Source organism: Eulemur rufifrons, chromosome 4 (genome assembly GCF_041146395.1).
Source record: "Eulemur rufifrons isolate Redbay chromosome 4, OSU_ERuf_1, whole genome shotgun sequence".
NCBI classification, from domain to species: Eukaryota; Metazoa; Chordata; class Mammalia; order Primates; family Lemuridae; genus Eulemur; species Eulemur rufifrons.
The window spans coordinates 79,356,733-79,382,054 of NC_090986.1; the positions used below are offsets into that span (position 1 = coordinate 79,356,733).

Genomic DNA, 25,322 nt, shown 5'->3' on the forward strand with positions numbered 1-25,322 from the left:
GTAGCCTTCAAGAAAGAATTCCCAGTCTTTGCTTCTAGAAACTCACTAAATAGAACAGGGTTTGAGAGAGAGTGAGCTGTACCCTGGACTAGAGGAAGTAGCCTGGGAAGACAACGTGTTGCAGGAGGGGAGTGGCTTTTCTCGGGGTGTGAGACCACAGGCATGAGGACTTCCAACCTTCCCAAAGCTTCCAGTTCCCATTCCTGGCGCAGAAGCCTCAGAGAGCTGCCAGAGCAAAAGAGACCATGTGTCTTAGTGGTGGCTTGTGCGGGCAGACGACAGAACAAGGTGCTTCAGTGCTTTGCACCACGTGAGACCCTGGAAGGCCGGTACAGCCTGAGGCAGAGCCCTAAGAATGACTGAGGTTGAATTTCCTAGCAGTCCTGTTAGATGGGAAACTCACAATGGAGATTAAACTGATTTGTAAAAAATAATGACACACTGGTTCTTGCATACCTGATTTTGAGGCCTGAGAATACACTCATTATGTGAGTTCACTAAAATCAAGAATATCACACAAATTTCATACAAACAAAATGTGACTCAGAGGGACATCCTACTTAGAAAAATGTTTTATGTTGCCTCATGCCTGTGAGTTTCCAAAATGCAAAGTTTCTGAGTGACCCCTTTCCTATTAGGCAAGATAGCTTTATTATGCAACATGATAATCTTTTTTCCCAAAAAAAACTTGTATCAAAGTTTAAATTTTGGTGAAACATAATGCTTTTAATTTTATACTTCAGACTGAGCTGATGAACAAATTATCTCATGGCCACAGAAAAAGACATACATTTGGTAAAACATTGGAGACAAATTAAGAAAAAGTAAATAGGGCTCCCCCATTATTTATGCCCACGGATCATGACTCAGTCGGTGTATACGTAACAGACTGGATGGTCAAAGCCACAGCCGCGAGTGCCTGGGAGTGCCGGCTCACACGCCAGCCTCAGCGAAGGACAGGAGGGTGCAGGATACAATGATCTGAATCTTAGTCCTCTAATCTGAGTCAGTTTGAGGAAACATTTAAAGTCTTCGTGCTTTCCATTTTAGTAGTGTCATAAGAACGGACTAGCTCTTCCTGAGTGATCACAGCTTGTTCTGTTTGAGAAAACGCATACCCACCTGGAAGAGCAAAGCACAGAGGAATCCGTTGGGAGCATGAATGCCTGGTGAATATTCTGGTGACAGAGACTGAGACTGCAAATGGACTAGGACACACTGGCCATGTCAGCCAGGCCAGCGACTAGGGCAGGGCAGGTGGCGGATAGGATGAGGGCGCGGTGCTGCAGTGGCTTGTAAGCCCGGCTGTGCGGGAGCTGCGCGGGGGTATGTTTAGGCGTACCCACTCTGGGTCCACAGTTGCTCTGTGCGGAGCCGGATGCCGGTGTGTCCTTTCTACAGCCCTCCCGAGGATTCTAATGTGCATCGTGTCCTATGTGAAAACGACTTGCTTTGTAAAAGCACTCGCTGTAGGCCAGGCATATTAATTTCTCCAATCTAATTGAGCTTTTTCCATACAAGAACTACCTAATTTTTTTTAATAGATAATACAGGTAGTTTCCATCTATTTTTTATAATTGTACACATAATCATACATAACATAAATTTTACCATCTGAACCATTTTTAACTGTAGCTGAGTGGCTTTATGTGCATTCACGGTGTGGTGCAACCATCACCACCATCCATCTCCAGGACTCTGCATTTTGCAAAAGCGAAACTTTGCACCCATTAAACTAACGCTAACATTCCATTCCTCCCTCTTCCCTGCCCCTGGCAACCACCCTTTTGCTTCCCGTCTCTGTGAATTGGACTGCTCTAGGGATCTCATATACGTGGAATCATACATATTTGTCCTTTTATGTCTTGCTTATTTCACTTAGCATAATGGCCCCAAGTAGAATGACCTGCTTTTAATTACTCATCTTTCTTGTGGGCAGATGGGGTTCCAATGTCTTGACCCACTTTCCAGTGCGTTACTTACGGGGGACACTCAGATCGACAGAAGAGTTCTGGAAGACAAGCTCGCAGGGCTGGCTAACTGAGGACCTTTGGAAACTTGCTGCTTTCACCCTGGGAGAAAATCAAAACCAGCCTGGCTTTAGTTCACTGGAACAGATCTCAAAGGAATTTATTGGAAAAAAAAAAAAAAATCAAGTTACAAGGTGAAGGTAAAAAACTGTACTCACGTTTTGGAGAATGTCCATGCATTGAAAACAAAATAGACATTATCAGGACACTCTAGGCAAGGTGCTGCTTACAAAATAGTGCTTTGCTGTGAGCACTTGTTAGATACAGCTCTCCAAACGTCCTTTCCAAATAGTTGAATAGAACAATGAGTGTCCTGTTAGCCCTCTGGCTTCCCAGACCACCTTGGAGTTTACGGTGTGTATCTTAAAAACCTCTATCCCAACTTTCTAATGACAAAGTATAATAAACCACCCTGGTTAAAGGTTTGGCAACGTGTGTCAGGAAAGGTCGGCCATAGGCATGCAGGGACCTCCTTCTGCAGCTCCCAAAGCTCACCACAGTGGAAATCCAAGTGTGAGACTTTCTAAGTTCCAAACAGTGGGGTTATTTTATGAACTTGCCCCCTCCAAGGCTGCCACTGTTGTGGGTATAGTTAAGGAAGTTCATGCTTTTCTTTTTTTCCCTATAAGCTGAAAGATGGGTTTTTAAAAAAAAATACCCATGTAGTTCAGGCTGTTCTGTTTTCTCACTTCTTGGATGTCACCAGGCCATGGGCGCCTTCTGCTATGTCAGATTTGCCATGTACTCCAGCATTTCCAGGCATCTGAGGGGCTCAGAAGTTGTGTGACAAATTGCAGCTGTCTTCAGAAAACACAACAGCACCCCCACACCATGGCCTCCTGCAGGACAAGGGTCTCCCCTAAAGCCAGCATCCCCTTGTGACTCAGTTCCTGCTCCTGACGCTGGCCCCCTGACCCTCAGAGCCCCTGCCTCTTGCCAAGCAGGAAATCTGCTCTTCCTGCTTAGAGGAAGGTTTCTAGGGAGTGTCTGAAGAGGAGAGAGAAGAACTGAAATCTTTCATAGTAGTTAAAAGAATCAAATCAGGATTTTACTTTTGCTCATACAGCTAGGAGCTGAAGTGCATTTGGCTCTGGGCCTTCTGGAATTTATTTATCCATTTACATTTCCTCTTTTCTCTCTTTCTCTCTCACTCAGTCTCTCCCTTTGCCACAGATAAAACATGTACATGATTCAAAAATTTAAAAAGAAGATAAATAAGGGTAGAATGCTAACACTCTACCTTCATGCCTCCTGTCTGTCTGGGCCTGCCCTTCCATTCCTCACTGGTGATCACTAGCATTGGTTTCTTTGGTAAGTTTGCAGAGGTGCTTTATAAGTAAACGTGATTGTGTAATCTTATTATCCCCATCCTTTGCACAAAAGGTCGCATATTGTACATGGCGTCTGCATTTGATTCTTTCTGTTAATACACCTTAGGGACATTTCCATCTCAGTGCACAGGCAGCTTCCTGAGTCCTCTTTATGGCTGGAGGGTATTTCAGCATGTGGCTGTGCCACACAGGTATGGTTGTCCCTAAATGACTGCTATTCCAAATACGGCTGCAGTCCTTAACATTGGGATATATGCAAGTATACGGGGGATGAGGATGGGGAAAATTCCCAGAAAAGGGATTGCTGAGTCACAGGTTATATGCCTTTGTGTTTCTGATAAACAGTGAAATAGCATCAAATTACCTACCATAAGTCTTCCTTTTCCAACATCTTCCCCAGCCAAGGGTTGCCAACTATGATAAATGAAAAAATGTCGTTCCCATGTACTTATTGCCATTTTTATTGTGATTGAAGTTGACAATATTTTCATATGCTTAAGAGCCATTTGTATTTCCTTTCCTATGAACTGTTTGTTTATACTTTATCTATCTTTCTATTGCTTGCTGGTCTTTCTCTTGCTGATTTCTGGAAACACTTTGTCTATTTGGAAATTAGTCCTTTGTTATGTGAGCTTTTTTGGGTACATTTATATTGTGTTTATATTTTTGTTTTGGTTTCTTCTATTGTGGCTCATTTTTTTTAAGAGACAGGGTCTCACTAGATTGCCTAGACTAGCCCCAGACCCCTGGGCTCAAGCTACAGCCTCCTGAGTAGCTAGGACGACAGGTGCATACCAGCATAGCCAAGCTATGAGGTTCATGTATATGATAAAATGCATAGATCTTAAAAGTAAATGTGATGAATTTTGACAAAGGTATTTACTGCGTACCTATTTCCCAAGTCAAGATATAGAATATTTTCTTTTTGTCCAAAATCTTTCTCTTGAAACTTTTCAGTCAAAGCCTCAATGGGTAACAATTGCTCTGAATTGTATCACTAATGATTAGTTTTGACTGTTTTAAAATTCATATAAGTGGAATGATACAGTATAGGATTTGGCTTCTTTCTCTGAATATAGTGTTTTTAGATTCACTCATGTTTTATGTTAATCAAGAGTTCATAGTTGTTTTGTTTTTAGTAACATTCCACGGTATGAATTTATTTGCATTATCCATTCCCATGTTGATGGAAAATCAGGTTGTTTCCAGTTATGGGCTGTTACAAATAAAACTTCCAACAATATACAAGTCTTTTGTGCACATATATTAACGTTTTTCTTGTGTAAATACACAGAAATGTAACTGTTGGGTCACAGGACAGGTGTGTTTAAAGCGGTTAGAAATGGTTACTGATGCAAAGTGATTCCGAGAGTTCCGACTGCTCTGCATTCTCACCAGCACCTGGTACTGTCACGTCATCAGTTATTTTTTGACGTGACTAGTTTACACCAGCAAAGCCTCCTCCCTCTGGCTCTGGCACCGGAGGAGGGCGGGAGGCCGGTGCAGAGGCGGCTGCAGTAACCCAGGGGAGAGCAGGGGCCTGCACTGGTAACACTGTAGAATCCGTGAGTTGTGGTCTTCTCAATTTACTTTGCAGGTGGGATGTGCAGGATTTTCTGAACAACGGGTGTGGGATAGGAGGGAGAGAAGGTGAGAGTGACTCCATGCCTTTTAACCCGAGGCACTTGTCCAACAGGTCAAGGTGCCTGTTGGACATGTGCTTAATAGACCCACCGGGAATCATGGTGAGTATGGAAGGGCCTGGGAGGGGAAGGTGGGAAAAAGGACAAGAGTTCCTAACAACGATCAGGATAAAAAGGAACAAAGGCCTCACCTGCTTTCAGACATTCCAGAAAGATCAAATTGTGTAACTTTGACCCTTTCCAGCTCCCGAACCTCCTCTAGAAAAGTCTTGTTGTAGGTATTTCCAATCCTGTAACCAGAGGGAAAGACAAAAAGAACATAATACATGAGCTTTACATGCTGTAATGACTCCTTTCTCCCCGCTTAGGTGACAGCTGGGTGTCCTTTGGCTGTAGGTGGAAGGCAAAGCAACGTGCTCTTCCTCCCTGTACTCTTTTCCTAGTAGCTGAGATTGTTCGCAGGGCAGTGCAGGGAGGAGCTGGGTGCTGTATGTAAGCAGCCAGCCATCCCAAACGCTTCAGCCTTCCCATGCAAGCCTACACGTGGACCTGGGTGTGTGTCTAGGCTGCAGGAGGGCCCTGACTCCAGAGGGTAGGCCTGCCAGACCCCAGCCAGACAGGTGTAGTTGAAGATTCATAGGACTGAGACATGATTCCATATGGCTTTTTCTGCCATTGTCACTATTTTGGAATCCTGATGCATGAGTTGAGCTTCAGCTGTGTGCTGACTCTTATCCTTACTCTGATCAGAGAGCCCGGGGGCTCGTGGTACCACTTATAGCAATTACAACGGCAGAGTGGACTCTCAGCACTTCAGGTGTCAGGCCTGCAGACTCCTGACTTGAAACGTACAAGGTGACCCAGTTGGATGCTCAACCTTTCACTGGGGTCTAAATCTACACTCAGGCATTCACCATTCATCCACTCATGCATTCTGTAAATATATTTCTTGAGCTGCCAAAGCAAAAACAGACATCTCTATTTTCATAAAGCTTCCAACACACAGAGAGAGGCAGACGACAGACAAGCAGACAAGTGAGCAAGCCCGGAGGGGATGGTGCAATGGAGGGGTACCCACGTGGTGCTGTGACAGCACAAGGCAGAGTGAGGCTATCAGCAAAGGCTGCTCTGAGGAAGTGGATTGGAGCTGGGGTCTAAGGGGGGGGTAGGCAGTCACTAGGAGAGAATGGGGAAGAGCATTTTAGGTAGAAGGTGATACCATGCACCTCAAAATAACATTGTAAAAAAAATGAACTAGTGGCTGGGTGCAGTGGGGCTCACGCCTGTAATCCTACCACTTTGGGAGGCCAAGGTGACAGGATCACTTGAGTCCGGGAGTTTGAGGCTGCAGTGAGCTACAGATGACACCACTATACTCCAGCCTGGGTGACAGAGCAAGACCCTGTCTCAAAAAAAAAAAAACAACAACAACAACAAACCTAACTGCTAATGTACAACTGAAGAAAAACACCTCTGTGTATTCAGTGTATCTAAGTGGTATGCTTTGATTTAAGGAATTTTCTAAGCTGCTCCCTAAAAAAATAAGCTACCATTCCCATCCCCTCCATCAGCAATCTATATTTTAACTTAAGGCCTGTGACGTCTCTCTTTTTGCATTGTATTTATCTTTTGCAATCCTCTCTGGCTAAAGTAAAATAATGAGCAAATATATAAACATAAACAAATATAAACAAATAAACCCTTTACCAAGCTCTTCTCACCATTGATCACAAGGTTTGCCTACCATCAAGACTTATCAGGGGATTATTGACAGGAAGTATTTTCACAAAACAAAAAGGAAGGAAAAGCAGCTAACCAAAAATGGTTTAGGTCTTGGAGACAAGAAGCCAGACTTTATTTTAAAGGTTCCAAAGTTTGTGATTACTCATTATGAAAGTGTATGGTCGGCTCAGGGCACTTTTGGATATCACAACCCAAAGAAAGGTCAGGAATAATAAAGGAGAATATTTTGGAGAGCGGCTGAAGTAGAGGCACAGGGCATGTTTGTGGTTTACCTAAAATGAATGGTTTTTGTGTTATGGTAAGAAAGCTGTAGAGAAAGTACAGACATCTAACACCAATACACATTTTAATATGGAAAACTGTGCTCTGGTTTGTTTTAAATTGGGAGCCTTCTACATATTCTAGGTCAATAGAAGCTCTGCCTCCCCACAGCCCCAGCTCTGCGGCCAGGAATGCTCTGGTGCTGAGTAAAGGCCTTTCTGGCTGTGCAGCCAAATTGAAGGTGCCCAAATAATGGAAAATGGCTTGTTTGGGGATTTTTTGGTTATGATTGTTTTTAATGAACAAAATTACAGATCTACTGATACAAAACTGAGTTCACAGTTGTTCTTTAAATTAGAAAGTTTTTCTCCCCAAGTGGCAAAAGTTATCAAATAGAGAAAACAATTTTATCTTAGGACAGAAGTGTTTATATTTCAAAGAGGGAGAGACCTGGAGCCATGAAGATATTCCACGAATTGTAACCTTAGAGACGTGTGATTCGTCTCACACCTGGAGACATATTTACATTCCAAAGGGTACAAACCCAGGATCCTTCTTCCTTCATTTCCCGAGGAGAATGAATTTATCTATTTATTCATTTATTTATTTAACATTAGGAAGCAAAGTTTCCCTCCTTTATTAGGAAGGGAGAGGGGACAGCTGTCATTCTCCAACATAGACTCTCAGGTTCATGTTTTTTTGAGTTCCTCTCCTGCAGGTCAACCTTGGCACCTGCAGGCCTCTCTGTCCATTCCTCATTGTATCACCCAAGAAGTGGGAGAGACTGGGGTGAGGGGAACCATTGTGGCTGTTGTCCTGGGTAATAATCATCTGTCTCTGCCTCTGAAACCTCATGTCTACCTTCAGGATAATACAGATAAACACCGATATTACAAATTTATCAGTACTTTCACCCCATCTCCCATTGCTAACTTTGGTTGACAAATTAATACCAGCATGAAGTGTTCTCCAAAAGGCTTTTTAAACTCTTATGCAAGACAATTCTTCTTGAAAGTGGGATGAATGAAAAGACCGTGTACATGTGCACGAGCAAACACACACACACACACACACACACGCACACACACACAGGAGAGGGAAGAGGAGGGGAGAAAAGACAGAGGAGGGGAGGAGGACAAGAAAGAAAATCTGATGTATTTGTTGAGAAACTTTGGGAAAGATTCAGTTCTCCACTTTGGAATCTACAGGTAATTATGTTTGCCCTGATATATAGAGAGATTAGGGAAGAATTGGACATTGAAAAGCAAAATTAATATTATCCCTTCTAGTATATGTCTTTCTCTGTTCATTAATTAGTTTGAAATTTATAATATTTTAGAGCTTTGTTGTTTGTTACAGAATATGTATTATAAATATTATTATAAATTAATTATTTGTAATTTTAAAAACATAATTTCATGGGTACTTTAATTTTAGAGATTTCAGAAATTTCTAACACCTTAATTTAAAGTTCTGTTGGACTTGGTAAAAAAAATTGAGATCTTATAATCTAAAATGTAAATATTTTGGAAGAACAATATTTGAGAAATTCTTACTCTAAATTTTTTTAAAAAGTTAGAATGTTTTTCTATTGAATATCTTCCTCCTATTGCTTATTTTATTATCAGTTTTTAATCTGAGATTCTCAGGCATCAGGTTTTGGCTCCTGTAAAGTAGACAAAAGTTATACAAGTCATGCTTTTAGAGAATGAAGAAATGAACCTGTTTTCAGAAAAAAATCATGAACTATGTAATATTACCATCAAATTTTATATACACTTCCATGAGTTTTGATTCTGTATTTTTTCCACTCTAAATAGATTGTTGGTAAATCTTCAATGGCAAAAAGCAGAGGACATTTAATTCCTTTGAAACTCCCATGACACTTAATTTTCATAAAGTGTTACTCAGTTTAATTTGAAAGATGTATAATTGGAAATGGGTAAACACGACAATATATTTTTTGGTTGCCACTTCATTTTTCAACTTACAATTTCCATATTACATTTTGAATCAGGCACGCAGTAGGGACTACGAAAAAACCCAGCCAGAAGTGTGGACAAGCCATGACCATGTCACCCTACAAAAAAACAGAAATACAGAGTATTTAAAGAAGAATCTTTCAGTTTGTCAATATAGAGTACCAGTGCAGCTGTCAGTTTTCTCCCCTCCACCAAAACACCAGAAAAGACACAGAGACAGTCATGAAAACTGAACTACTAAACCAACATAGGTGCATGAAACCTAAGTGTAGTACAGGTATCCCTCGGTATCTAGCCCTACCCTGCCTGCAGATACCAAAATCCCCCAGTGCTGAAGTCCCTTATATAAAATGGAGCAGTATTTGCATATAATTTACAGTCATCCTCTCATATACTTTAAACCCATTCTAGATTACTGATAATACTTAATACAATGCCTACACATCACTTCATTTGTGTGGATTCAACATAGTGCTTGCTATGTGGCAAATTCAAGTTTTGCTTTTTGGAACTTTATGGAATTTGTTTCCCAAATATTTTTGATCTGCAGTTGCTTGAATCCATGAATGTGGAACCCACAGATATGGAGGGCTGACTGTATCAGCTTTCTTAATTTAATAGTATAATCTATAAACAACCAACCAAATAAATATTTTGATCAAATAGTTTTTATTCCAGGAATGCAAGGATGGTTCAATATTACATTACTTAGCAATACAACTATAACTGCTAGGCATTGTGTTCAAAACAAGTATGCCATTATATTCTCCTGAGATAATTCACTCTTCCCTTGGCCTAGCAGATTAGTTGGTGGCTACCTGATCATTTTAGTTACATCAGGGACTGTACTGATTTGAGACTAGGTAAGGCTCCCTCGACCTCTAGACTGCCTTTAACTCCCCAGAGTTATTTTTCAACTGAGTTCCTAGTGTGCTCATTGAAGCCATACTCCTGGTAGGTCCCAAATTCTAATATTTGTCTCCTGAGTCTGCTCAATCCTCTGTCTGCTCTCTGGAGGGTTTCTTCTGATGTTTCAGCTTCCTAGCTCATGCTGTTCCAGAATTTGCCAAATGAACTGAGGGGAAAATAAGCTGAGTGCCTGGGGTCCCCCAATTATCTGCCAAAACTCCACAGAGTCTCTGTCTCTGCCAGTTTGTATTTTTGTGGGATTTTTTCTATTTACACAAATTTATTAATTTATTGTGGAAAGTTGTTTGTAATGCCCTCTCATTATATTTTTGATATTTGTGTTACTTTGGGTTAGCCAAGAAGAAGACACCAAGACAGGTTCATATGAACAAGAGATTCACTGGGGGAGGGAGTAGGCGAGGGAGAGAGAAAACCTTCAGACCATGTTGCTAGTCTGACACCTGTGCAAAGAGAGAGGGATGGCAGAAGGCCCAGGTAGGAGGAATCCTGGATTGGAGCAAAGTGCCAAGACATGATTAGCTAGTTCTATGGGGTGTCCTCACCCACTAGAGGAGAAGTTTGTATCCCTATAAGAGACCTGCCTTAGTGCTCCATGCTCAGTCCTTGTCTGAGAGCAGCCTCCCTGTGAACGCAGGGCTGAGTCCAGAGGGGCTGGAAGCTCGGGCCAGTAGCTAGTGATGCTCCTCATGGCTGCCACAGTGTCTGATATTGTTAATGGTGTTTATTCTCTTCCTTTTTTCCCTTAATAATCTTGCTAGAGGTTTATCAGTTTTATTAGACTTTTCAAAGAACCAACTGTGGTCTTCATTGATTTTCCCCACTGTGCAACTGTTTCCTATTTCATTGCTCTCTTATTATTTCCTTTTTCTGGTTTTCTCACATTTGCTTCTCTGTTAGTTTTCTAGAGTTTTGAGCTGGAAGTTTAAGTCATAGATTTTTTTCGGCCTTTCTTCTTTTCTAACACATGCATTTAAGGCCATAACTTTCTCTGTGAGAAATGACTTAGCTGGACCCCACTAGTTGACTATGTGTTTTCATTTACATAACCTCCACTTGGCTCTTTGTCAAAGGTATCTCAGTGTTTGTGCTTTTTAAACTTAGGTTTGTGTCTTTTCCTTTTTAATTATTTTAATTATTTTTCAGATGGCTTTTATCTCCTTATCTCCAGTTCTTGGGGAATAAATTCTTCTACTACATGTTACATGACGACTGTCTAAAGAATCCTCCTGTCTTCAGTACAGGTTTTCTTCTTCTGTGGGAACACTTTGTACCTGGAAAAGTAAAGCCCCTGGGGGTGGCCTTATAATGACTTTTTGGGAAGAGTCCAGGGTATTTCACCAAAACCTGGATTAATTTTAGTGTTATTGTATTTGCTTGGGATTCTTGCAGCATGTACAGTGCTTAGGTTGAGATTCTGGCGTGGTAAAGCTTGGGGAACAGTGTTTCTATTAATATTTCTCACAGAGACTTGGAGCCTAGAACTCAAACAGGTGACAAGCTTTCTGATGCTTTTGAGCAGAGTCAATCATGATTTTTCTTCTCCCCTTTCAAGATGGAGCAACAACACTTTGTGGCTCCCGGATTACTGTAGTGGCCTCATTTCCAGCCTCATTTCCCTCACAGATGCCAAAAACATACATCCTACCTCAAAGGTACTGTTAGAATCCAGCTCCCTGTCTCTCAGTCCCACGTCAGTACCTAACACACCCTGGATTGCCAACGTCAGCTCAAGTTTCTTACTCTGGCACTGAGCCCCCTCTTTATTTGGGGGGGCTTTGGGAATCGTTTATATGTTGAGATCACCTACACATACCAAATCACTATAGAATATTTCATCCAGCATGTGTTTTTAGTATATATACTCATTTCTGCTGAGATCCATGTTACCAGAAGTTACACGGTACACCAGTGTTTACAGAGCAATTCTGAGATGAGTAAGGACAAGTCAGAGGAGTTGGATAAGAAAGAAAATACCCAAAATCGCAAGAAAATAAGGAGGTGAAGACGTGAAAAACAGTTCGAACTGAGAGGTCCAATTCCCGTTGGATTTGCTGCAAGTGTTCAATTGCAACTTTTGAAAAAGGAATTTTAGAAAAGTGATAGAGGCAAAAACTGGATTTTAGTGGTTTAGCAAAGAACAGGACTTAGAAAGTATAGAGAGCAAGAGGATGCTTGTTTTAAAATATTTAGTAGAAAGCATAGGAAGAGCTGTTGGACATTCATTAAAAAATAAAGCCGGTCAAGACAACATTTCCCTTTTGTTTCAGGCATCTACTTTTGCATTAGAAACACTTGATAAACCATCAGTAGCGAGACAGGACAGTCCTAATATGAACTGCCCAATTGCTTATCTCCTTAGCTCCAATTATCTACAAAATGTTGATAATTTCCACCCTATCCACATTTTGGACAAGGTCTACTGGTTATGATCTACATAAAGACAGCTTCCAGTGTGGCACTGAGGCCTGTCTGTAAAATATTCTGATAGGATAACTCCCCCGTTCCGGTCAGTACTCTCAAGTCGGTTCTCACCAGGTGGTTTCACATCTCTTGACCTGCATTCCAGCTCAGGCCGCAGTCAGAATCATCGCACTGGGAGGGTTCATTTATATACTTTCTTGCCACAAATCAAATAAGCAAATATAAACTCAGGTGATCTTCCCCCACAGCTCTTGTTTATCTTTACTCGTCAGTTGGCTCACTTATTCCTTATAACTCCTCTAGAAGACTGACTGGAGTAGGCTCAGGAAATCTTGAGAGCACACATGACGTCCTGAAGTGTTCAGCTGAGTTCAACAGAATAAAAGGGTCAGATGAGCTCCAGAGTCCAATTTCCTTAATGCGTAATCAGAGAGGATGAAAACATCATCTCTCCTTTCTGTTTCAACCTATTAACTTTAATATTGACCCAAATTAAAATATAGATTGACTTCCTGACCTATCACCCATGCATGGATCTGCGTCACTAGTTCTATCTTTCTAATGTACTTCACAAAGCCAAGAGTCCTCTTGTCATTCAAATACAATCCCAAGTAGCTCGAATCAAAATTATGATTCAGGACTACTGAGACCTTTGACTTTTATATGGAAAACAAATGTAAACCAACTTGGGTAACTTCAGCATGGATGGAGTTATGTTCAGGAGGTCTACATGTCACACTGGACAAGGAAATGAGGAATTTCTTGCATGCCGTGTCAAATCAGGGTGGAAAACCTTTTCTCTGAAGTGTACATGATGAAATCAACAGAGCTTCTCTATGTAAACACATTGTATGTCTTTGCTGGCAATCCCAGCAGTTCTGCCAAGGCTAAGAAGGCTTTTTATTGACTAGATGTGGAAACAAACAAGAAGAAGAGATTAGATGAATGTCTTTGAAACAGGTGTCAAGGAGTTAGTTTTCACTCTTTCTAGATTTGAGTAGATTTAAGAACTGAAACAATAAATACCATTAACACCCTGGATGCAGAAACAGGCCGCTTAAGCCTAGAATAACTTACTGTTGGCCCCTCAATGGAGAATGGTTTTCTCTAGATGCGTACATGGGAAGGTATATTGGGGAAAAGACTTTTCAAGGAATAATTTAATTTGTCGTTATATACATTTCACTGAGGATCAAGTAAAAAATAACATTTGATTTAATATCTAAACCACAAAAAACTGTGTATTCCTTCATTAAAAAACCCAACTTACATTTAAAACATTCAGAAACATGCAGGAATACCAAATTTTAAACTCACTTAATATAAAATTTATGACAATATAAATATTCTCTCCTAAAGTGGGAATAAAATCAGTGTATCACCATTCCCTTACTACATTGCTGGTTCTACCACATTTATGAATTAAGGCTTATTTTAAAATTTCATTTTGTTAACAGTTTTATTAAGGAATAATTGACATATAATAAACTGTACATATTTAAAGTAAACAACTTAATATGTTTTGACATGTATTATACCCATAAGATCATTACCACCATCAAGAACCCTCATAGGCCAGCGCGGTGGCTCACACCTTCATCCGAGCACTCTGGGAAACCAAGGTGGGAGGATCGTTTGAAGTCAGGAGTTTGAGACAAGCCTGAGCAAGAGTGAGACCCCATCTCTACTAAACATAGAAAAAATTAGCCAGGGATTACAAGCATGTGCCAATGCATCTGGCAGAAATTTTTTCTTGATTACCATGCATGCATTACCAAGTACCAAATAATTTGAGCATGCAGCACACCTGCATGAAAAACATAATTGTAATATTAGCTGTTTTAAATGATTCAGATATTATTACACCTTTTTTCAGTTATACACAAAAAAATATAAATTTTAGAAAGGGTAACTAATACAGTTAGTTTGAAGTAATGAGATTTTAGATACAACAATCTCTATTATAACCACACCAGAATTTAATTGGATCAGCAGCTACTTCTCATTGCATTGATTTTGTATTTTTTTCCCAAATTATCTTGAAAGTAGGTAACATCAGCTTTTATTGTTACTAAACATAAGTTTTCATGAGAAATGTAAATCACGTTCATGGTCAGTACAACTAACTATCATGTCATCTCAGGGGCAACAGGAACAGCAGGGTCAGTACAACTAACCTGTCGTGTCATCTCAGGGGCGACGGGAATGGTAGGCCAGAAGTAAGAGAAACTTTCAAGAAACACCAGCCAGATGAGTATGCTTCCCCAAATTGCCATATGACTAAACTGCAGAGAAAAAGAGTATCATAGAAACGCTTCAGTCTTTTTTATTTAAAAGAAAAATTTATTTAACTCTATCAAGTAACAAAATAAGTTTGTCCAGGCCACGTGTTCTTATGTGAAGATACTGATAATCTTTCAATTACTTGAGATTTGAGACTTCCTGTCTAACACTCTTATCAGAATATTTTGCTGTGCACTCAAGAAACCACTAAAACAACAGCACCTTGGTCGTCCAAGCCATGCGGCATTCAGTGTCTTCAGGGAAAATGGTCAACTGTCAATCAGAAATGGTTCGTACAATTGATGAGTTATTTAACGAGACTACCTGCTTCCGCCTACTTATTATTACAAAACTTTCTTCAGGAAAAAAAGTTTGAATAGAAATAATTGAGAGAAAAATTTGACCGTAACTGTTTGTCCCGTGTATATACGTAGCTCTGAAACAATGACATAAGCTGTGATTCTTAGATTGATGGAACTATGCACAGGAGCCCTATAGAGACTTTGGCTGGAAGATGATCGCCCATGTCTAGGTCTGGGAGCTCGTGCCAAATTCTGTAATGGTAAATACTAAGGAGGTAACTTCTGTGTGTCTGATCTGTTGCTGTGTGTTAGCAGAGGAATGCTACGGGAATGCCTAGGAGACCTTGGTCCTAACCTGGCTACGCTGGGTGCAGATTTATTTTTTTATTTATTATCAATATACCAATATGTCAATAAAGCAATTAGCTACACTAGATGATTTCTCAGTGGCTACAATGATTTCATCCTATTAGGCTGCTCATTAATTATGTCTGAACAATAAAAATATTAAGAGAAAAACCCAATCTGCTATTTCTCTTTCTATTTCTCAAGGTATTTCTGGGTATGTGTCTATGAGGCACCCTCAAAGGCCATTTTCCAAGCTCCTTACAAGTAATCTGTTAGTCAAAGGATTCCTCTCTGGTTACAGGAAACAGAACTGGGGGCTCTCTCTGGGATCCCCCAGGAGATGCTGGAGAAGGGGATCAATTCAAAACTGGGGACTTTAAACTTTCAAAAACTTCAGCGTGTTTTCACATAACTGTTCCCTCGTAGTCGACAACACGCGTTGCCTGTAATGTTGGGCGTGTCTGCATGGTTCAAGGAGTCTTTTCAGACGAGTCTCTGTCAGGACTATCCCCACGGGGGTGGTGGCCAGACACTGTGCTGCTCTGAGAGGTATTTTGCTATCTCTCTTCCTGGGCTCATTGCCTGCGCTTAAATAGTCATTTCCAGCATCCTCCTCTTCTGCAAGGAAGCAGCACGGGAACCCCTGTCCACCATCCCTGCGCGGCAGAGTAGCGTAAGAGCAAAAGTGAGAATGCGTCCCTTCCCTTTCTTGACTTCTCCCTGGCTCCTTCTTAATCCCCTGGGGGTTGGAAGGCGCGAGCCTGGTGTGTCTGGGCCAGGATGGAGACCTCTGCTTTTTGCTAAGTCTGCTTTGAACTTGGAGTAAATAAATAAATATATATGAATAAGTAAACGAGATTCACTATTAGTGATCATGGATCTAAGAAACACTCTTATTGAAGAGAATTTAACAATTAAAAGGAAAAAATAGTTTCATTTCCTTTATAGAAAATAATTATTTCTATATTTATGTCACATTAATGTGATACAATACCATGCTTACAATTAGTATGCCTTATGAATTACTAATAAAATATTTTTGTTTAAAAATCCTCAGTTCCAACTTAGTGTTGATGTCCAGTTGGGCAGATAGCATCAGTCAGAACTCTAAATTGATTGCATCAGAAAAGAAATATGTGACATGCTAAAATTCTTCCAAGGAGACAAGCTAATAAAAATTTATTTTTTCTCATAAACTTTTTTAGTACAAGTTGGAAAACAACTCATTCACAGCTATCAATGTATGTATACATATTCACTTAAATTATTGATGAGTTCATAAGAAATAAAACTGTTTAACTAGACATTCCACTTTTTATAATAATCTAAAGAAAGTATTACTCATGTCTGTAAATACACAAGTACACATATGTTCATAAGAGTATTTGTCATGTATTATTTATAACAAAAGTTAAAACATTTATTGTAAAAACAATGTAAATAATAAACATTCTTGTGATGAAATGTGATCCATCACTCAATGAGATATAAAAATTAAAGATATGGAAAAATGTTAAAGATTAATTAAGGGAAAAAAGTAAGTTACAGAATATTAAGTAAATTATGATTCTCTTTTTGTGGGGGGAAAAAAACGCATGCACACAACACAGACTGAAAGAATAGCAACCAAAGTGTCAATATCATTCACACTGAAAGGTATGGACAATATGTATTTCCTTCTTTTACTGTATTAGTTACATTTCCTGTTATAATTCTGTACTTGGATAATAATAGTAAATGAAGGGTCTCAATTAATGGCATGTTAAATTGGATCTATTTCAAATGTAAGGCAGAAAAATAAATATCCTAAAGACATTAGATACTTTAAATCATCACTCAAATATGCAAAACAAAAGAAAGTAAAATATGGAGACCAGAAATAACACTTATTATTTTTCTAAAGCTTAAAGGTAAATCAGATCAGCATACAAACAGCTATATGAGATTGAGGAGAAATCCTAAAGAATACTCACTTTATTCCAAGACATTGTTTCCAATCCAGCTTTCAGACAGACGGTAACAACTACGTACTGTGCAAAGTGAGATAAGAAGGGGAAAGAGATTGGAAAAAATATATTAAAAGTTTCTGTTAGAATCCAAGTCTCCCCACTCCTTTCGTGACCTTCCACCCCAGTTCTGCTCCATGTCTGGTGGACTCTGATGTCACTATGTTGCTAAGTGTTGCGCTAGGTTTTAGTGCTGAGGAAAACATGGTGTTTTTCAATAAATACTCCATGTTTACAAACCCTTTGACATATGACTAAAATAAATGCTTATACCATCAGCTCTTACATTTGCATTCTGTATCAGTAGCATAGAAGATCTGATTCTACCTAGAAATCCAAGTGTTATTTATGAAACTACAGATAAGCAGGATAAATTGAAACCACTATAAATTAAAGATGTCTTCACTATTCTTGGCTTTTTGCATCTCTATATATATTTTAGAATTAGCTGATCAAGCCTCTGGAGCTTTTGGTTGTGATTACAATAAATCTATAAATCAATCTGACGAGAGTTGTCTTTCTTACAGTATTTAGTCTTCCTCTCACTGAACATGGTATATTTATCCATTTAGATGTTCTTAATGTCTCCAATAAAGTTTTATAATTTTTCTCAAAGAAGTCTTAACCATTATTTGTTAGATTTATTCAAGTGCTTTTCACGTTTGATGCTACTATAAAATGATATTAAAATTTTTGAATATTCTAAATATTTTTTGCTGATATATTAAAATATAATTGGTTTTTAAATATCAGTACCAGTAAAAGCTGCCAATTTCTTTTATTAATTATAATATTTTATCTATAGAATTTTTTGTATTTTCTATGTATACACTCATATCATCTAGGATTTAAAAACCAATTTTTTTCTTTCCAAAGAGTGTGAATACAGTCAGCCCTCTGTACTCATGGGTCCATATCCACATGCAGGCAACTAACCATGGCTCAGAAATATTTGAAAAAGAAATGGTTAGTTGCATCAGTACTGAACATGTACAGAATTTTTTTTTCTTGTCATTATTCCCTAAATAAAGCTGTGTAACAACTATTTACATAGCATTTACATTGTATTAGTAAATTATACATAATTGTTATAAATAATCTAGAGATGATTTCGAGTATATGAGAGGATGTGTGTAGGTTATAGGGACTCGAACATCCATGGATTTCGATACCCACGGGCATCCTGGAGCCAATCCCCATGGATACGGAGGGACAACTGTGCTTCTTATTTCATCTTCCTGTCTTATCACACTGTTTAGAAACTCCTCTGCAGTGCTGAAGAGGGGTGATAATAATAAGCATCTTTGTCTTATTGCCAATCTCAAAGAAAAAGCTTTCAACGTTTCTTGTTAAGTATGATTTTGTCACAAGGTGGGTTCTTAGGGAGTACGATAAGTGATACACTGAGTGTTGAAGTAGTCGGCCACAGTAAAATTAAGTACCAAGCAGACTCCTGAAGCCCCTGAGTCCAGGCCTTAGTTCCTGGATGGCATTTCTGGATCCACCCAGGGCCAGAAGGAAACATGCTCTGAAGGGAAGGACCCAGTCCTGGCAGGATTTACCACCTGCTGACCAAGGAGCCCTTGGACTTTGAATAAACATCTTAAAAAAATTTTTTAAATTGAAATCTTTCCAAGTACTTTTTCTGGCCAAAAGGGAAAAAAACTAGAAATCAATAATAAAAGGAACATTGGAAACTATACAAACACATGGAAATTAAACAATATGCTTCTGAATGACCAGTGGGTAATGAAGAGATTAAGAATGAAATTGAAAAATTTCTTGAAACAAATGAAAATGATAATACAACATATCAAAACCTATGGGATACAGTAAAAGCAGGAATAAGAGGGAAGTCTATAGCAGTAAGTGCCTACATCAAAAAAGTAAAAAGTTTCAAATAAACAACCTAATGATGCATCTCAACGAACTAGAAAAATAAGAGCAAATCAAACCCCAAATTAGTAGAAGAAATAATAAAGATCAGAGAAGAAATAAATGAAATTGAAACAAAAAATACAAAAAATTAAATTGAAACAAAAATACAGAGGATCAATGAAACAAAACGTTTTTTAAAAGATAAACAAAATTGACACACCTTTAGCCACACAAAGAAAAAAAGAGAGAGGATCTAAATAAGTAAAATTGGAGATGAAAAAGAAGATATTACAATTGACACTCAGAAATCCAAGGGATTGTCAGAGACTACTGTGAGCAACTATATGCCAATAAATTGTAAAACCTAGAAGAAATGGATAAATTCCTAGACACATACAACCTACCAAGATTGAACTAGGAAGAAAGCCAAAACCTTAGTAAACCATTAGTAAGTAATGAGATAGAAGTAGTAATGAAAATCTTCCCATCAAGATAAAAAATCATATCAAAATGGATTAAAGGCTTAAATCTAAGATCTGAAACTATGAAACTTATAAAAGAAAACATTTAGGTAAATGCTTCAGAACATTGGTCTGGGCAATGATTTCTTGAGTAATAGCCCCAAAGCCCAGGCAACCAAAGAAAAATTAGACAAAAAGGGACTGCATCAAGCTAAAAATTGTCTGCACAGCAAAGGAAACAATCAACAAAGGGAAGAGACACCCCACAGAATGGAAGAAAATAATGGCAAATATCCATCTGGGAAGGGACTAATAACTAGAACATATAAGTAGCTCCAGCAACTCAACAGGAAAAAAAAATCAAATGATTCAATTAAAAATGGGCATAGGATCTGAATAGACATTTCTCAAAAGAAGACATACAAATGGCCAGCAGGTATATGAAAAAATTCTCAACCTCATTAGTTATCAGAGAAATGCAAATCAAAACTACAATAAGATAGCATCTCACCCCAGTTAAAATGGCTTTCATAAAAAAGACAGGCAATACGGGATGCTGGCGAGGATACTGAGAAAGGGAAACCCTCGTACACTGTTGGTGGGAATATGAATTAGTGCAACCATTATGGAGAGCAGTATGGAGGTTCCTCAAAAAACTGAAAATAGAACTACCATATGACCCAGCAATCCCACTGCTGGGTATATATCCAAAGTAGGTGAAATCAGTATGTGGAAAATATATCTGCACTCCTATGTTTATTTTACCTCTATTCATAATAGCCAAGATTTGGAGTCAACCTAAGTGTCCACCAATAGATGAATGGATGAAGAAATTGCGGTACATGTATACAATGGAATATTGTATAGCCATAAAAAGAATGAAATCCTACCATTTGGAACAACATGGATGGAACTGGAGAACGTTATGTTAAGTGAAATAAGCCAAGCACAGAAAGACAAATCTTACATGTTCTCACTCATATGTGGGAGCTAAATATTAAAAAAAATTGATCTCACAGAGACAGACAGTAGAATGATGGTTACCAGGGGCTGGGAAGGGTAGTGGGGAGGCGGGGGTATGAAACAGAGCTGGTTAATGGGTGCAAAAATATAGTTAGTTAGATAGAATGAACAACATTTGATAGTGTAACAAAGTGAATATAGTCAACAATAAGTTAGGGTATACTTTATAATAATTAAAAGAGTGGAATTGGAATGTTCGTAACACAAAGAAATGATAAATGCCTGAGGTGATGGACGCCCCAATTACCCTGATTTGATTAATTCCCATTGTGTGCGTGTATCAAAACACCACATGTACCCTCTAAAGATATACAACTATTATGTATCCATAATAATTAAAAAGAAAAAAGAAAAAAACAATATGAAGAATATATATTGACATGACAAAAATATCATGAAAAGTGAAAATGTGAAACTGGGAAAATATTTTATAACAAATATGAGAAAAAAAGAACATCCTTAACACACAAATAATTACTCTTAATTAATAAGAAAAACACCAATAACTCAATAGAACAATTGGTAAAGTAAATCAACAAGTTCTTCTCAGAAAAAGAAATGGAAATGATTGTTAACCTTATGCAGATATGCTCATTCTTAAAGCAAAACTGCAATAGTATATAATTTCACCTATTGGATCAAAAAGTGTGATAAGACCACTTCCCATGGACGCTTGGGGAAACTGACATTATTATCACTAAATTTGTGCTACCTCTTTGAAGGAATATTTGATAATATCTTTCAAAATTCACAATTCTCACTGATCCAGCAATTACACTTATAGAAATTTATACTACAGATATATTTACTCATGCATATAAAGAATAGTCTTTGTGGCACTGTTCATAATGGCCAAGGGCCAAAAGCAACTTTAATGTCGTCTGATAGGAGATTGAATAATAATGAATAATGGTGAGTTATTCACACAAGCAGCCCTGAAAGGATGAAGTAGATACTTTATAGGCTGATTTATAACGGTCACCACGGCACACTGTGTAGTGAAAAAACAAGATACAGAAGAGCATCCCCCTACTTGTATCAAAAAAAGGGGAGGTGGGTAACATACATTTGCATATTTCTACAAGTTCTACATTTCACATTTCTAGAAACATATATATGTATATATGCAATCACGATAAGAGTTTCTTCCTGGAAAAGGTTTTGAAGTGTGAGGGAGACTACAAGTTCATGGGATGTTGTCTTATAATTCCTGAATTGTTATACTAAAAGCTAGGATAAGTGATTTAATGCACATAGATGATCTTACCGTATAAATGAAATTTCCAAGAAACAAATAGTCTGTAGTGTAACCATGTTGTAAGACAGTATCTGAAAAGTGAAAAAGTCATTTTATCTTTATAGATTCCAAAAGACAGATATCGAATTTATTTTTACCACAGGAACCCATACTAGACACCAAAAAATACTTATCCATTATTGGTCATATTTCTAAATTTCCCTGACAATGACAACAACGCTTCCTTTGCCTATCACAATTGTAACATTTTTTCTATCTTTTACTCTCTCTAAAGATATATTAAGTAACAAATGAATAAACATATCACAAGGAGTACATGAATGTAACTATTAAACCTAGTTTTATATGCATCTAAATCATCTGGCACAACTTCTACCTTGAAAGTCGAACAGTCCAATGAGAAATGCTAGGTAACAAGATTGGGATTTTAAGAATTTTTTTATCATATTTTTGCACTATTTCTTTTCTAGGATTACTAAAATAATAAGCCTAACAGATCATTTGAAGTTATGATATAATTTCATAATTTTCTTCAACTATTGCTAAATCTGTTATAAAATTTATGAATTTCATCCTCTGTGAAGGATCAATACTATCTCAAGATTAAGGTGATTTATTCATATCTTCTTTACTGTTTTAAAAAATCTCAAATATATATTAGTGGTCTCTGGTCCTGGTTGATATAGGAATTTTGGAGTGCAAATTCCTGACCCTAATACTGATTCAGATAGTATACGCATGTACCTGAAGCTCAGAACAGAATAAATTTTTGTTTTCTCCTGAGTTAGAACCCACTAAAATCCTCAAAGCATATACCCTTTTCTAAAACTACATGAAAGGAAATATTTAGGGCATTTGATTGAAGGAAACTACAGATAAATATGTGGGTCAGGTTAGACTAGCTGGGAGCATGATTATCATGGTCTGGATTGTGTATTGACCTAAACTTGGTGAATTTTACTGGGAGTGGGATATAATACAGGTGAGAACAATATTGTAATTGACTAGAAAAGGGAAGAAAACTACTACATCGGAAGGTGATATTTGGTTATATTGTCCAGATATGTATCCACAAAGGAGAGAGACAAAGTATAAGCTACACTGGGACAGAAGGAAAACTTCTAGTATGAGCATAGTGGTGAGAAACAGAAATTCCTTTCCTTCTGGATATTATACAAAATCAACAATGCAAACAGAGAAAGTCTCCACAAAATCCATGTCACAGAAACAAAAAGACAAAAATAATCCATAGATTCAGAAGCTAACTAAATTAGGGCTTCCAAGGAGTTAAGGTGAGCACAGAAAATGTGCTTGGTAAGTGGTGGTAAAAGTTCTCTGATATAAAGTAACTATCAAACTGACATAAGGGAGCAGAACTCAGAAAACACTGGCAAAAATACACTCCTTAAAAACACCTTTTTCAAATAGCTGGGACAGCTGCCCCTTGAACAACATAGGTTTGAACTGTACAGGTCCACTTCTGTGAGGATTTTGCTTCTAGCTCTGCCGCCCCTGGGACGACAATACCAACCCCTCTTCCTCCTCCTCCTCCTCCTCCTCAGCCTACTCACCATAAAGACAACAAGGATAAAGACCTTTATGATGATCCAGTTTCACTTAATGAATAGTAAATATATTTTCCTTTCCTTATGATTTTCTTCATAGCATTTTCTTTTCTTTAGCTTATTCTATTGTAAGAATACAGTATATAATACACATAACGTACAAAATCTGTGTTAATCAACTGTTTATGTTATCAGTGAGGCTTCTGGTCAAGAGTAGGAGGTAAGTTGTTAAGTTCTTGGGAAGTCAAAAGTTACACTCAGACTTTTGACTGCACGGGGCCAGCACCCATAACCCCTGCATGGTTTAAGGGTCAACCATAACTCCATGAAGAACAATATAAAGGAAACTGGCACAGCACCCATAGGAAGAGACTATTTTATAAGAGGCAGAATGTTCTATTTCATGATTTGTGCGGTTATTATTCATTATACTATACATTTATGTCTTACGTATAAATTATGTTTTTAAATGGTTTGAAAGGAAATGAGTGGAAAAGAGCAGCAAAACTTACCGAATGAAAAATGCTTACAAGAGAATATTGCAACAAAATCCTATTAGAACCAGACAACAAAGAAATGACTGGAGAAGCTGGAACAAAAAGACTTGTTGAGAGCATTTGATATATTTAACTGTAGAATTAAGACTAAAAAAGAAAAAAACCTAAATGTGCTAGAATAATCAATCCGGTTGTTGTTATGTGCCTATACAATGTGCAAATGATGCGATTTTATATAATACATTATGGCACAGGTGGTTTAGATGAGAAGTAGAGTAAATTTGCAGATGGTCTCATCTGTAATAACCACAAGTCAATAAAGAACCTTCAAAGCTAACAAATCAAGAAATGGAATTATAAGTATATTTAACAGTACAAAGGTATGCCATGTGCAAGATAATGGAATGCTGGGGGAAAGTGAAGGAAGAAGGAAGAGAAATATGATAATTTTATCATTATTTATATGAAGAAACAAACGGATTTGTCTAAAGAAATAGAGTGATTTTTATATAAACTTATAACAAAAATTCAAACCTTCCTGAATATTGGAAGGCTACACAAAAAAGCACGAAAAAATAATCTCATAATTCAAGATTACAAAACTATATTACAACAGGAGATGCAAAGTCACATGAGATGTCTCAAACAAACCTATTTTTAAAAGATAAATTTCAGAGTGAATCTCAAAATAAAACCAAAGTCTATACTATGTACAATGAACACACCTAAAATAGTAATTTGTAAAGTTTGAAAATAAAAGATGGTCAAGGAAAATGCAAATTATTAATAAAAGCATGAGACATGATGTTAACATTAGTTACAAAGAAATTGAGACCAAAAAGAATTAAACAAGACAAAGAAGGATACTTTGTAAAATCAAATGGTACGTTACAATGAATATGAAACAGGTAGGAGTACTGGTGCAACAAATAATAAACATTTCTAAATCACAGATTATGAGAAATAAAAAGGAAAACAAATATGATAGTAGTAGAATATTTTCACTTATCTTTCCAGTCCATGACAGATCAAGAGACAAAAATTAAGCATGACCAAGACGTCTGCATCCACCCATGAAGAAGTAACAGGGCTTTTTCTCCTACTATAATCAATTAGAAAATTCGACAAAATATATGAAATAACTTTTTTTCAGATATTGGGAAAAATGCAGCACAGAACTTTGATCCATGAAAGAGTAAAAAATTGAGTCCTACCATTGCCCTTGCTTCATACCTGGAGGCAATTTCTACACTACTGTGCAGGGAGGGAGAGCCCAAAGAGAGCTCATTTTTGCTGAGTTAGTGAGACACATTGGACTTTAGAGAGGCCAAGTAGCTGGAACCTGCAGAACAGAATATGT

At 37.9% G+C, this 25,322-nt stretch overlaps 1 protein-coding gene across 1 annotated transcript in view; it reads right to left on the bottom strand.

Moving 5' to 3' along the window:
• Window positions 1-5,191: 5,191 nt before the first annotated feature.
• LOC138382480 (phospholipid-transporting ATPase IB-like) overlaps window positions 5,192-25,322 on the bottom strand; it is a 105,652-nt gene continuing 85,521 nt past the window's right edge. Inside the window, exons 30-34 of the mRNA XM_069466960.1 lie at window positions 21,910-21,971; window positions 17,248-17,304; window positions 14,519-14,626; window positions 9,000-9,088; window positions 5,192-5,294 (exon numbers count right to left, since the gene is read on the bottom strand). Coding sequence (XP_069323061.1) covers window positions 5,192-5,294; window positions 9,000-9,088; window positions 14,519-14,626; window positions 17,248-17,304; window positions 21,910-21,971 — 419 coding nt within the window. The remainder of the gene's footprint in view (window positions 5,295-8,999; window positions 9,089-14,518; window positions 14,627-17,247; window positions 17,305-21,909; window positions 21,972-25,322) is intronic.